This window comes from Chaetodon auriga, chromosome 16 (genome assembly GCF_051107435.1).
Source record: "Chaetodon auriga isolate fChaAug3 chromosome 16, fChaAug3.hap1, whole genome shotgun sequence".
In the NCBI taxonomy this organism is placed as follows: domain Eukaryota; kingdom Metazoa; phylum Chordata; class Actinopteri; order Chaetodontiformes; family Chaetodontidae; genus Chaetodon; species Chaetodon auriga.
Window position 1 is genome coordinate 10,806,788 of NC_135089.1, and position 13,615 is coordinate 10,820,402.

Consider the following 13,615-nt stretch of genomic DNA (forward strand, 5'->3'; position numbering starts at 1 on the left):
AAACAACCATTCTTGTGACAAGTAAAATTAAAAAGATGCAAATACAGAGCTTCTTGAAAATACAATTTTACTGCATTTCAAAGTAACCTGACACCTCTCTCATGAGGACTAGTAAGATCAGAGAACCTCAGCTTCAAGATGTCGTCTTCCGGTGTCCAGCCTGTCGCAGACTGAGCATTGAGAGATGGATGGATTGTGTGACTTCTATGTTAGCGTCCCAGCGCCGTCCGTCCATTTGCGTCACATTTTGACCCATCGCACCTCCTGCCGGGCTTCCTCTCCTCTGTGAGCCATCCTGCTTCAGGTCTCACCTCCTGACCGTCCATCAAGATTCACAAATCCCAGAAGAGTGTCAGGACAGTTTGTCTATATTGGCAAGGAAACGCTGAGCCCACCATTCATCCAGATCTATGGGCACAAAGTCTAAAAACAAAGGAAGAAAGGGATTAAAAACATTAAAAGTCTGTAGCTGAGCTGTTGTGTGAGGCCGTGAAGGTTAAATATGCAGAGAAAACTTTGCTAGGACACAAAATAAACATGTATTTATAACACAAATGGGTGCTACAGCTCAGTACGTTACATTAGCTCGATTAGGATCCCTTCACTATTGTAACCTAATGTGTATTTAACGTCTTTTAGTCTCTTAATTGTTTTAATTTGACAGTTTTAACGGAAGTCTTGTTATCGGTCTTTACTCTGTGGAGCTGACCAGAGTATACCGAGTCATGAGTGTTCACTGCCCTCCACTGGTCAACGTGAGGAACTGCAATACTCCGTTATATTCGTGGCTAACAAATTTAAGAATATCTTGTTTAAATCTGAGTCAATATCAAAATGTAAAGCTGATCAGTACAATAAGTACAAATGACAAAAGTAATATTAGTGTCGATAGCAACCGAGTTATTTAACTGGCACACGTGTTAGCATGCAAGCATCGTCCATAGTTTCCTAAAATAACCAAACTCAATCTATCAGACGCAAACTAATAGAAATGATCATTAACAACAGGGTTACGGACTAAAACCCTAAAAAACAAAGATATTCACACCGACTGTCATTAAAACTTGTGGGGAATCAGTGACTCGTGAGTGCGTACAGCCCTCCAGTGGTCACAATGAGGAACTGCAACACTATTGTCACAGTCGTGATAGCACACGTTTTCAATGTCTGGTGACCAATTCCTATCTGCTTGGTTGATGTGGCAATAAAATATAAAACCTAAAGTTGTATTTCTAAGTGTGTCACCAGAGTTGGGGCATCTTATTTGGTCTATGAGGGAAGACTGGCCTGTGACCTCTGTGAGCTTCCTTCCAGCTGGAGGGATCAGAAGCAGGCCTACTAATCCTTGGTTGGCTGGCTGTCAAAAACCAATACAACCTATTATCCAGGTTACAGTAGGTGCAGGTCTGTGGGCTGTTACCATGAAAGACGAACCAACTGAAATGATAAGAAGTCACTGCTTCCTCCTCAGGAAGACCTCTGCCGACTCACATATCCTTTAACCTCGATGCTTAGACTTAAGAACAGACATTTTAACATGAAAGACTCGCTTAGTTCAGCCTTAAAATGTAATATGCAGATGAATGCACCGAAGACGGGTTTGAGGAGAATGGAGTAATGTGAGACGGAGGAGAAGCAGTACTCACTGTCCATGTGTGGACTGGGGGTGGATTCTTCATAGCGGACTGCCCTCCGGGCCTCCTCTGGCTCTTGCTCCTGCTGCAACACCTCCTGCCAGGCTGAAAGCACAATGACTCATTAGCACATCTACTTCTAATGCTCATAGGCTTCTGAGCTAAAATGATTATTGATTGACAGAAGATTAACCAGCGTGTACAGTATTTAGATCATTGATTAATAAAGTCATTGTGGTTAGGTCAAGCTTCTGACATGAGAAAATTTTCAGATTTTCTTCGCCTTGACATCACAGTAAATTGAATACCTTTGGGATTGAAAGTGCTGGTTGGACATTAGAAAGCATCTGAAGACGTCACACTGGGGTCTTGGAAATAGTGAAAGCCATTAATCAGTTAATCTTCTAATCATAAATAATCTGAAGAAGGTTATACATTATGATTATTACAGCTAAAGCAAGCAGCTGCAGCCTTAACTGTGTGTCATGATTTGTCATGCACATGAACCAGGATTTAACTCTGTTGTATTTGCAGAGATGCAGGCTCCCAGTACAAAATTAAAAATGAAAATAATGACACTCTGAACCAAAGGATAGCCCTTATCTGTCCAAGTTTAAAAAAAAAAAGTCCTGCACCCCAGTGTCACACCCACAGCGTCAAACAAGTAAAGTCCACAAGGGCAACTGCTTCAAAGGCCACTCCTCCCAAACGTGTGTACTTCAAATAATGCAGCATGTGGACTGCTCACATCAAGTGTGTGATTGATTTTAGCTCTGGTAGCTGCCTTCATGTCAGAACTTTCAGAAAACTCTAATAGATAAGTTTGTTTATATCACGTGTTGAAGTATTCCAGAGAGTAAATGAGAATGAATCAACCCTGAGCTGCGCTCTCTCTCAGCCGGGGAGGGGGTGAGGGGCATTGTCTTTGTGTCCTTATCCAGTCAACGACAAGGTCACTGGAGTTGTTTATGAGCTTCTGTGGCTGAGCTTCAACGGCAGCAACTAACAAGACGCAGAAAGTGAGAACAGCCGAGCCACACGAAGGCCGAGCGAGCCAACGTGTAAAAAGAAACTTCAAAACTGGGTCACTGTGAAAGAGTTTCACCCGGTCCCAACAAAACCCTTCGTCCTGTCGGCAGCTCTGTCTTTTCCGCAAAGCTCAGAAAACAAGACTCTTCCTCCAGCTGAGTGGCTGGTGGGTGCTGCTCAAAGCCAAAAAAAAAAAATGCTGTTTCCTCCAGCGTGGCTCATGAGGAGCATGCTCTGTGGGTGTGAGAGCATTTCTCCGCCAGGTGCCTATCATGGCTATCAGTGTCAGAGCAGCTGTGTGGGTTAGGCCTGGGAGGAGGAGGAGGAGGCTGGTTTGTAGTTTTTAAATACACCCTCAAACAATGTCATTCACAAAACAGCTGGCGGGGGATGGCTGTCTGTATACAGTGAGACAATGAAAAGTGTTGTCTCATCGTATCGTGTTTCCAGTCAGACCATCCAGTCGTTTCCTTACCCTCGTGGACAAATTTGACGTTTTCCTCGTGCGTGGCGCTGAAGCTCTCTTCCTGCTGGTTGCCTGTGGGGAGCGGCGGAGCAGGATGATGGTACTTCTTGCCGTTGAGACGGTTGAAAACGATCTTGGGTGCCGGGAGGCTGACGGGTAGAAGGGAAAGAGCATGTCACAAGCAGCAGGGAGTGTCAGCCTTTGAGGCCTAAACTCAAGTGAGGTTGGCTGTGTAGGAGTCAAGAGAGCAACAGCTGAATGAAGGACCATGTGCCACCTCGCCTTCCACCAAGGTCACGGCTGCTGCAAAGGCATGAAAGTAGCCCTGACTTGGCGGGAGGCCACAGTGCGAAGGCGTGCTGTAAATCAGGCCTGCACTGATGGACAAACGCCGGCCGTCTCAGGCTGATGACGTCCTCCGATGCCAGGACACTGTCATTCACTTACACACGCTTTAACCAACACTATTCATCTGGCAAGTGAGAGATCTCTGCAAAAATTAGCTTACAAATAAGGCGGGTGACTCCCCCATTATGTGACTTCATAAGCAGATTTATGTGCCCACAATGCTGGTAATACACACACAGACACCCACACAACCGATAGCGTTTGGAGAGGAGGCGTCTCTCCAAAAGTTGCACACTTACTCAGGCATGTTCCAGGACGTTTGCTTGTGCTTGAAGTCGTTTATTTTGTTGTCAAGCTGCTGAGTGGGTCCTAGAAATGAGAGTAAAGTTTCACATCTTATTTGAATAAAAACACTTGAAAACCAGATGAATGTGTGCTGGATCTCTGGGAGCGTGATTGATCTCACCTGTGCGCCGCTGTGTCACCAGTTTGCTGGGACCTCGTGTAATTGTGTACATCATGCGCAGGAAAAAAAATCACCTGAAAACTTTGGAGTTTGGCACTTTGAATAAGTCCAGGCGGAGCAGATACAGGTGGAGCAGGCCCACTTGAAAAGGCACTCTTCAAAATCTGTCCATGTGCATAAAAAAACGATGGGATGCGAAACGTGTCAGTCCTCTCTTCATGTGACCGGGCTGGATTTCACTCACACGGTGCCAGTTTGGAGCCAGCGCGGATTCACGGAGCTGACATGAGCCCCAGGCAGCCTGTTGGCTAACCTCTCAGAGAGCAGATCCGTGCGCCGCGCTCCTCTCCGCGTAAAACCAGCAGCAGGGGCGCATCTCATCCGGCGATCCCTCCAACCTCTTTCACCTGCCCTCTCCGCGCCAGAGTCCAGACACTTACCGTAAGTCACTTTGCCGCTGGGATGTCCTGCACCTCCACAATGTCACATAACCTGTAGGAGCTGCTGTCATTCATGCACGCACACCGTCAGGGCGCACCACTTTTCGACGTCGCTACACGCCTCCCCCGGCGCTTTAAAGAGACAGCGTCCCGGGACTGAAACAGCTCTGCAACACCGCGGGATTTTAGAGGAACACAGATAAGCCCAGAGTGCGAAAGAACTACCTGATTACACAATTTTTCTTCCCTAATAAAATCAGAATTAAGGCAAATTATCCGGGAAATGTGAACTTATGACCTGTTTGACTTCCCCCTCTACATTATTGTTTGGCGTGTTATACAAAGATTAAACAAATAAACTTCTGTCAGAGGAGTTAAACTTCTGTCAGAGGAGTTAAACTTCTGTCGTAAGACAATTTATTCAATGGCGGTCTTTCATCTGCTGCTCCATGAGGCCCCTACGTGCCCAACGTCCCAACGTCTCTGTGTTTACAGCACACACAGCACACACAGCACACGTGAGGTCAGGCGCACAATACACACACACACACACACACACACACACACACACACACACACACACACACACACACACACACACAGATGAAGTCAAAGAGATCTCTCCTCTACTTAAAGATTTATTAACTTAGGATATTCAATTAAAAGGCATCATTGACTTACATCAATTCTGCAAACTGGATTTACAGATATGATGATTTATCTCCTGCTATTCTTCACACTGCAGGGAGTGGAAGGAAAGAGAAAAGCAAGAGAAACTTTCCTTAATCTCCGGTAACAAAGGGTGGGCTTCAGTTATCTTTAAATGTGACTATATTTAGGCAAAGCAATTAAGTTCAGTTTAAATGAAATTAAGGGAATCAGTATATTTCCCTGCAGGCGATTTTCCTAGCAGTGTCTAAAATTATTTAAAGCAGCATTAGATCATGATGTTTTACTTGACTGTATCACTCAAAAGTTAAATGAATAAATGTACGTGGACTCATCTTGGCCTTGAACTACACACAGTGAACACCTGCACTCAGGTTCAACGGTGCATTTACTTGACCTCAAGGATGAAATCCTCTGGAGGCTGCAGTCTGATATTATCATCTGACAGTTGAGTCTTTCAGGGCTTTAATGCGCATTTGTGCAACTTAATGAAAGAAGGTGGGTCTCTCTACAATTAAGTATCGTTGTCGTGTCGTGTGAAGTTTCAGAGTGTTAACGAGAGACCTTCTAGAGCAGCGGTCCCCAACCTTTTTTGCGCCACGGACCGGTTCCACGTAAAGCAATAATTTGCCGGACAGGCATAGAAACGAATAAAAACAAGTTATTAAAAATACAACTCACCATTATGCTGAATGTAATTGTTGTAATTAGTGGGAGCCCTGCGCTTGTTTCTCTCCAACGAGAAGGATTCATTGCCTCATTTGCGAACCTGTCGCCACATATTACGCAGAGCGAGCTTGGTGCGCGAGAATCACCTGAAGCGATTAACCCGTATTTTAAGTAGGACTGCTGATATTGTTTCTTATCGGTCGGATCCCGGGTCGGATGCTGGAAAAACTGATTCATGCCTTTAATTCAAGCTGACTCGACCCAGCTGTTATTACCATTATTATTATCATTAGTGTGTGTGTCCCGGGTCGGATCCCGGGTTATTGTTGTTGTTGTTGTTGTTGTTGTTGTTGTTGTTGTTGTTGTAATCATTAGTGTGTGTGTGTGTCCCGGGTCAGATGCCGGGTCTGGATCCCGGGCACTGACCTCCAGAAGAAAAACCATTGATAGACTTAGGCTCATTCAAAACTCTGCAGCATGTGTACAGAGGCACAGGCAGATGCACCTGATTTTCAAAATAAACCTTATTTCAGACTCTGATGATCAATAAAATACGTTTTGTTCAGTGTCTCTGTGCAGCCCTGTACTAAATGGCCCACGGACCGGTGGTTGTTGACCGCTGCTCTAACGCACTATTTACTTCCTGTAACTGTTATCATTATCAGTGTGTGTGTGTCCCGGGTCAGATCCCAGCCCGGGTTGTTATATTATTATCAATACTATTATTAGTGTGTGTGTGTGTGTGTGTGTGTGTGTGTGTGTCCCGGGTCTAATCCCAGCCCGGGTGGTTTTGATTATTATTAATATTATTAGTGTGTGCATGTCCCGGGTCGGATCCACGGTCGGATCCCGGATTCGGTCCCGGGTCGCACCCGGGTCAGTCCCGGGTCGAATCCCGGGTCAGTCCCGGGAAAGTTCCGGGTCGGTCCCGGGTAAATTCCGGGACATTGCCGGGACCGACCCGGAAAAGTTCCGGGACCGACCCGGCAATGTCCCGGAAAAGTTCCGGAACTTTTCCGGGACCGACCCGGCAATGTCCCGGAAAAGTTCCGGAAAAGTCCCGGGAAAGTTCCGGGTCGGACCCGGGTAAATTCCGGGACATTGCCGGGACCGACCCGGGAAAGTTCCGGGACATTGCCGGGTCGGTCCCGGAACTTTTCCGGGTCGGTCCCGGGACCGATCCGGGTCGGACCCGGGTCAGTACCGAGTCGGATCCCGGGTCGTATGCTGAAAAACTGATTCATGCCTTTAATTCAAACTGAGTCGACCCAGCTGTTATTGACATTTTATTATTATTATCATTAGTGTGTGTGTCCCGGGTCGGATCGCGGCCCGGGTTATTATTATTATTATTATTATTATTATTATTATTATTATTATTATTATTAGTAGTAGTAGTAGTAGTAGTAGTAGTAGTAGTAGCAGTAGTAGTAGTAGTAGTAGTGTGTGTGCGTGTGTGTGTCACGGGTCAGATCCCGGGTCGGCCCCGGGTACTGACCTCCAGAAAAAAAAAAAACACTGATACACTTAAGCTTATTCAAAACTCTGCAGCATGTGTACAGTGGCACAGACGGATCCCGGGTTCTGATCCCGACCCGAGTTGTTGTTGTTATAGTGTGTCTGAACAGGTGCTCCTCAGGCTTCATTGCCTCATTTGCGAGCCTGTCGCCACATTTTACACAGAGCGGGCTTGGTGAAGCGATAAACCCGTATTTTAAGTAAGACTGCTGAAGTTGCCTCTTAAACTCAGCTTTCTTTTTCTTTGAAGTTGTAACTCACTCATTTTCACTCATTTTTGCCAACTTGTGGGCTTACTTTGTTTACTATTGTATCAAGTGACCGAGCCGAGCGGTTTGACGTGTTCAGAGGTAGAGGTAATAAAATATTTTGGGGGGACCACTGTTCTAGAGTCCACCGTTAACGAAATATCAATGATAGCAGGCGTTGAAACTGATTCATGCCTTTAATTCCAGCTGACTCGACCCAGCTGTTACTATCATTATTATTATTATCATTATTGTGTGTGTGTGTGTGTGTGTGTGTGTGTGTGTGTGTGTCCCGGGTCGGATCCCGGGTTATTGTTATTGTTGTTGTTGTAGTAATCATTAGTGTGTGTGTGTGTGTGTGTGTGTGTGTGTGTGTGTGTGTGTGTGTGTGTGTGTGTCCCGGGTCAGATCCCGGGTTGTTGTTGTTGTTGTTGTTGTTGTTGTTGTTGTTGTTGTTGTTGTAATCATTAGTGTGTGTCTGTGTCCCGGGTTAGATCCCGGGTCTGGATCCCGAGCACTGACCTCCAGAAGAAAAACCATTGATAGACTTAGGCTCATTCAAAACTCTGCAGTATGTGTACAGAGGCACAGGCGGATGCACCTGATTTTCAAAATAAAACTTCTTTCAGACTGATGATCGATAAAATATTTTTTGTTCAGTGTCTCTGTGCGGCCCCGTACCAAATGGCCCACGGACCGGTGGTTGTTGACCGCTGCTCTAACGCGCTATTTACTGCAATGACTTCCTGTAACATTATCAGTGTGCGTGTGTTTCCTGGGTCAGATCCCGGCACTGGTCACGGCCCGGGTGGCTATTATTATTATTATTATTATTATTATTATTATTAGTAGTAGTAGTAGTAGTAGTAGTAGTAGTAGTAGTAGTAGTAGAAGTAGTGTGTGTGTCCCGGGCCAGATCCCGGCCTGAAGCGATAAACCCGTATTTTAAGTAAGACGGCTGATGTTGTCTCTTAAATTCAGCTTTCTTTTTCTTGGAAGTTGTAAACTCTTCATCATTGTCTCATCATTTGGCGTCTTCCCCTTTCCGAAGAAGCTCTGCAAAGACGTTTGTTTTTCACTAATTTTTGCCAACTTGTGGGCTTACTTTTTTACTACCGTATCAAGTGACCGAGCCGAGCGGTTTGACGTGTTCAGAGGCGCAGGCGGATGTACCTGATCTTCAAAATAAAACTTCTTTCAGACTCTGATGATCAATAAAATATATTTTTTTTGGGGGGGGAGGGGGCCACTGTTCTAGAGTCCACTATTAAGGAAATATCAATGATAGCAGGCGTTGAAACTGATTCATATGATGTCAGGATGTCCAGTGTTACTGATTTCTCTTTAAAGGTGCATCATAGCCTCTGAAAGATCAGCACAGAAGGTAGAAAAGATCTTTAAATTAGTGTAATCCTAATCCCTGGTCCAGGAGAGATGAAGGTATTGCTGCTGGTAGTAGGATAAGGATAAGGAAGTATACAGTTGATTGTTCATGGTTCAGTGTGTCTGTAGATTTAAAGGGAAATTACCTGTATGCCAGCTACAGGTAACTGTGTGTTTTTACCTCTACAGTAAATCAAATACGCATTTCTATATAAACTTGGGTTGTTCGATTGCCACTACAGAGCTGGTTAGCACCAAATTTCTAGCTTCCTTCCACCGTTTAATTTAACTTCACCTAAATATTTCAGTATTTTATCTTCCTTAAGAGGACAAGAAATGTAATATAATATGTAATAACAGGAGTTTCCAGCTTCGAATTTGTTCACTTAGAAGCTGTAAAATGTTATCTTTTGTGTGTGTGTGTGATCATTCAGCAGAGTCACAGTCTTCCAGCAGACTGTCGGTGATGTAGCCAATCTTCAGCCGGTTTTGGTAGTACTCTTTCTCCACAGCAGTGTTCACAGTCCAGCCCACCACGTCCACCCCTCGCTCCGCCCAGTACTGAACGTAGTCCCTGAGCGGAAGGAGGAAGGAAAGACAATATAGCTGAGTCAGCGAGGAAGAAGACCCACAGCCAAACAATGCAAGATTAGAACAGTGAACGCATCAAATGAAGCAGAGTCTATTTATGACTAAGGAAGGGGTTCAATAGAATTTGTTCAAATCCAGTTTTCACAATGTTGGTATTGTTTTACACTGAAGGAGTCTTGCTTCATGGGGCTTTAAATGAGGGCAGCAAGTACAACACAAGCTAACACCTCTTAAGCCCTGTGAGTTAGACACAGCTTTGTGGCGGCGCATCGTAATGATAAAACAGATTGAGCTGCACCTACAGTGAGATGAAGTCTTTCTGTACAAGGATGGCAGACACTCCGCAGAGCTTCCACAGTATGTGGTGGTGGGCCCAGTCCAACAAGACGTCCAGAGCCGCCAGCCACATCTGACCCCACATTGACAGGGTCCGAGGAGTGCCGTCCCTAAAGCGGCTCAGTCTCCAGGGCCGGTGTGTGAGACCCGTGACCACATTGGGGTCAGTCTGACGCATCTGCGGACCAGAAGAGGTCAGAGGTCAACAGAGTACGGTCAGGGTTCAGTCATATTCAGTCAGATGTTTTGTTACCTTGTAGATGACTTTGGGTTCAAAGGAGGAAACGATGCTGGAGTTGTAAAGGGCGGGGAACTTCCTGTACATCTCATGGAGCGCTGATGCAGCCTGGAAAAGAGGGAAACTCATTAATATTCCTTAAAAACACATGAAATGACCAACAGAACATTATTTAACTATCTGATAATAAACTGGCTTATTTATTTAAAGAGATTACTGATATTAGAGCCTCCTAGAAGGAAATCTGAGTGAACTACCGCCGGTTAACATCATTGTTCCAAATACGCACGTATCAATATATTAATAAGAAGTCTTTTTGGCTTCAGCTTAGGTCAGTACATTCAGTACCTTATCAGGTTCACCTTTGACATCAAAGAAGATGGTCAGCTGGTGTCTGATGCATTCCTCCACCGCCTCCCGCAGAGTCGGGACCTTCTCTCCACTAAACTTGTCCCTGCAGACGAAAGGAAACCACAGCACGTTTTTACTGAGGTGACGTTTGTGCTGTGCCACACGTTCACGCTCCAAGTCTGTTTTTCTTGCTCCCTTATTTTAAGTCTTTAAAATCTGAGATAAAAGCAAGCGAGAAGGGAGATAGAAGTTCCTCAAATGTAATGAATAAGCAAATCTGGTAGTGGCTGAAGAAGCATTTAGAGCTTTTACTTTAGTAAAAGTAGCAATACCACAGTGTAGAAATACTTGGTTACAAGTAAAAGTTTTACTTGAGTTAAGGTACATAAGCATTAGCATCAAAATACTCCAGGTGCCACAAATAAAAATACTCTGCAGTTTATACAGGTGGGGCCCATTTTAATTGTTTTATATTGATCTACCTCTGGGTAGCTTGTAACTTTCTCTCCAGGGATCAATAATACTTAACCTATGATAATACATCATCATTTATAAAGTTATCAAACAGCAAACTGCAACATTTGCCTCTGAATTATAGTGCAGTATTTAAGCATTTTGTATTGGTACATTGTTTAAGGATATCATTGACACCCTGTCTTTAGTTTATTTATCAGTGCATGAATTCACAAGCAGCTAAAATGAGTCCATACTTCAGCCTGTGACGGACAGCAGCATCCAGTCTCCTGAGCTGGACAAGCTGCAGTTTGCTAACTGGTCCAGAGCCATTGGTGGTGCGGTCCAAAGTCTCATCATGCATCAGTATGGGCACCCCATCAGCTGTAAAACTCAGGTCCAGCTCCACTCCAGTGGCCCCGTTCCTGCTGGCCTAAAGCATGAGATCACAGATGAGACGATGACAAGAGGACAGCTGCACATTTACTGACAGGCAGAAAAATGATTGTGTTGGGGGTTTTCCAACAAATGTTGATTCTAAGTTGTCTCTAGGACACAGAAGAGTTAACTGATTTAACATTTAAAGGTTGGCTGCTTCAGTTTTAGGCAAAAACAACAGCAGATTGTTGACTCATGAGGACATTCAGTAACACCTCAGTAACGTCTGAGCCTCTCTCTTTCAAGCCTCTGCCTTTTACAGTAAATGAGCCGAAGCATTTTTCACTCATTTCCATGTTTGACGCAGTCAGCAGTAGAGGACCAGTGTTAGCATATCAAAAAAACACTGAATCAAAACACTCTAGAAATGACAGCATGAATAAATATCCACAAACAATAAAAATGAAAATAGGATGCAAAGGATGAGGCAGGGCTTTGAGTGGAGGAATGTCACTAAGTGCAGTACTACATTACTCCTAATATAATTAGTACTAAGCATGTAGAATTGATTAACCTTTCTGCATAAAGAGTATGTTTTAAACTTTAATTACATTTTGCTGATTATACTTCTGCACTTTTACTTAAGTAATATTCAGAATTCAGGACTTTAACTTGCAATGGAGTATTTTTAGACTGTGGTATTTCAACTTTTACTGAAGGATGTGAGTACTTCTTCCACCTCTGAGGCCTTCTTAGCTGATAAAAAAAAAAAAAAAAAAAAAAAAACTGACTGACTGAGTGACCACATTGCTCAAAATATAATCATTTATTAAAAGAGGAGGACTCTTTATCTGAAAAAACTGGGCCAAAAATCTGTCATGTTTTGCTCAGTTTCAAGTCACTTACAGTGAAAATGGATTGAAGAACAGAGCTCCTGGTTACTCAGCATGTCAGAGGGATGAACTACAGCATTAAAATGTTCTTTTAGACACCTCTGATACCAACAGATGGAGGTGCAACCCAGAAACTGTCCACAGTTGGTAACATCAAAAACGAGGTTAAGCAGCAGCAACCAAAGCTCTCCTCAGCATCAGCATGATCAGGATGTCATTACAGCTGTTCCAGGACAGTTTACAAAGGTCAGAGCAGAGTTTACTTTGTTATCTTCTGCACCATATTTCCACAGCTGCCTACAAAGAAACGTTAATCAAAAACGTGTTTGTAAGACGAGGCTGAACGGTAGCTTGTTAGTGCATGGGATGATCACTGCAGGAGGGACAGAGACAGCAGAAACACAGCTGACTCAACACCTTCAGGATGCAACAGAGACAGTGAGTGAATAACGGATTCACGAGCCTGTGAGTGATTGAAGACACCATCACGAGAACGGCATCAATTTAAGAATAATTCATTTTCAAGGACCAGGAGCATAATGAGCTGCTGATGTGGAAAAAAATCTAACCAGCTGGCTTCTCTGACCATTCACAGTAGAGGATGTGACGCTCTGCTTACTCTGCAAAATCAGAGAAGTCACGACATGTGAAGCATCTGGCCTAAGCTATCTGTACAATTATCACTTATCCTTATAGGGCTCATTTGCACCGCATTGCTCGGGTCGGATCCCTGGTCGCATCCCGGGTCGGATCCCGGGTTCGGTCCCGGATTCCTAGAATTAATCATTTATCTGGATGTTAAATATATAGAATACATTTCTGAGTGTAGTGCTTTAGCTCCATATACACGGGCTCATGCACAGCTAAATATGTTGGTACAAACACATCCCTGATGCCTGCATGTCACCTCTCTGATCGCAGCCAAGGTGTTCTCCGGAGCGTCGTGGCTCCCTCCGCGGTGCGCCACCACCGGGACGCCGCCTGATGGAGCCCTTGGCCGGAGGACGCGGCCGGCCTGCTCCGTTGGCACCGGAGGAAACCGGAACATCACCATGAAGACGTAGAGGAATGCGGTGAGGAGGGAGGCCCCCGTGGCGCTCCTCATACCGAACAGGACCAGCAGGAACACCGCCGAGAAATACACCACCTCGTCGCCGATCTGCAGCATGATGAGCGGAGGATATTTTATGGCACGATGGAGGGACGGCTGTTGAGAGAGATGCCATGGATGGAGCGCCGCCAGGTGACTACATGATGGAGGGTCAGCAGTGGTGTTGCTGGCGTAAGCAAGAAATCCCCGGGCCCCCACCCCACCCATGCACACCGCAAATATTTGGTGTTTGCACACATAAATGCACAATTTCTGGAACATTTGAGATGAATACTGAAAAAATAGATTAGGGGTTCTCAAAGTGAGGTCCAGGGACCAACAGAGGTCCCTGAGAGCCCAGGCCTATCAATAATCGTTGTTGTAAATGAGTGGCCAGGGCCCCCCCTAGTGGCTG

General features: G+C 44.9%; 2 protein-coding genes across 2 annotated transcripts; both read right to left on the reverse strand.

Moving 5' to 3' along the window:
- Nucleotides 1-55: 55 nt before the first annotated feature.
- Nucleotides 56-4,500, reverse strand: LOC143333777 (MAPK regulated corepressor interacting protein 2-like). The gene is made up of 5 exons (XM_076752065.1): nt 3,944-4,500; nt 3,777-3,846; nt 3,139-3,278; nt 1,647-1,739; nt 56-423 (listed from the first exon to the last, which is right to left on the reverse strand). Exons 1-5 carry the CDS (start codon nt 3,996-3,998, stop codon nt 353-355), a joined length of 429 nt encoding a protein of 142 aa, XP_076608180.1. The 5' UTR covers nt 3,999-4,500; the 3' UTR covers nt 56-352.
- Nucleotides 4,501-7,738: 3,238 nt separating this feature from the next.
- On the reverse strand, nt 7,739-13,591 carry LOC143333776 (glycerophosphodiester phosphodiesterase 1-like). The gene is made up of 6 exons (XM_076752064.1): nt 13,018-13,591; nt 11,097-11,272; nt 10,384-10,489; nt 10,051-10,143; nt 9,764-9,975; nt 7,739-9,444 (listed from the first exon to the last, which is right to left on the reverse strand). Exons 1-6 carry the CDS (start codon nt 13,480-13,482, stop codon nt 9,297-9,299), a joined length of 1,200 nt encoding a protein of 399 aa, XP_076608179.1. The 5' UTR covers nt 13,483-13,591; the 3' UTR covers nt 7,739-9,296.
- Nucleotides 13,592-13,615: the final 24 nt, after the last annotated feature.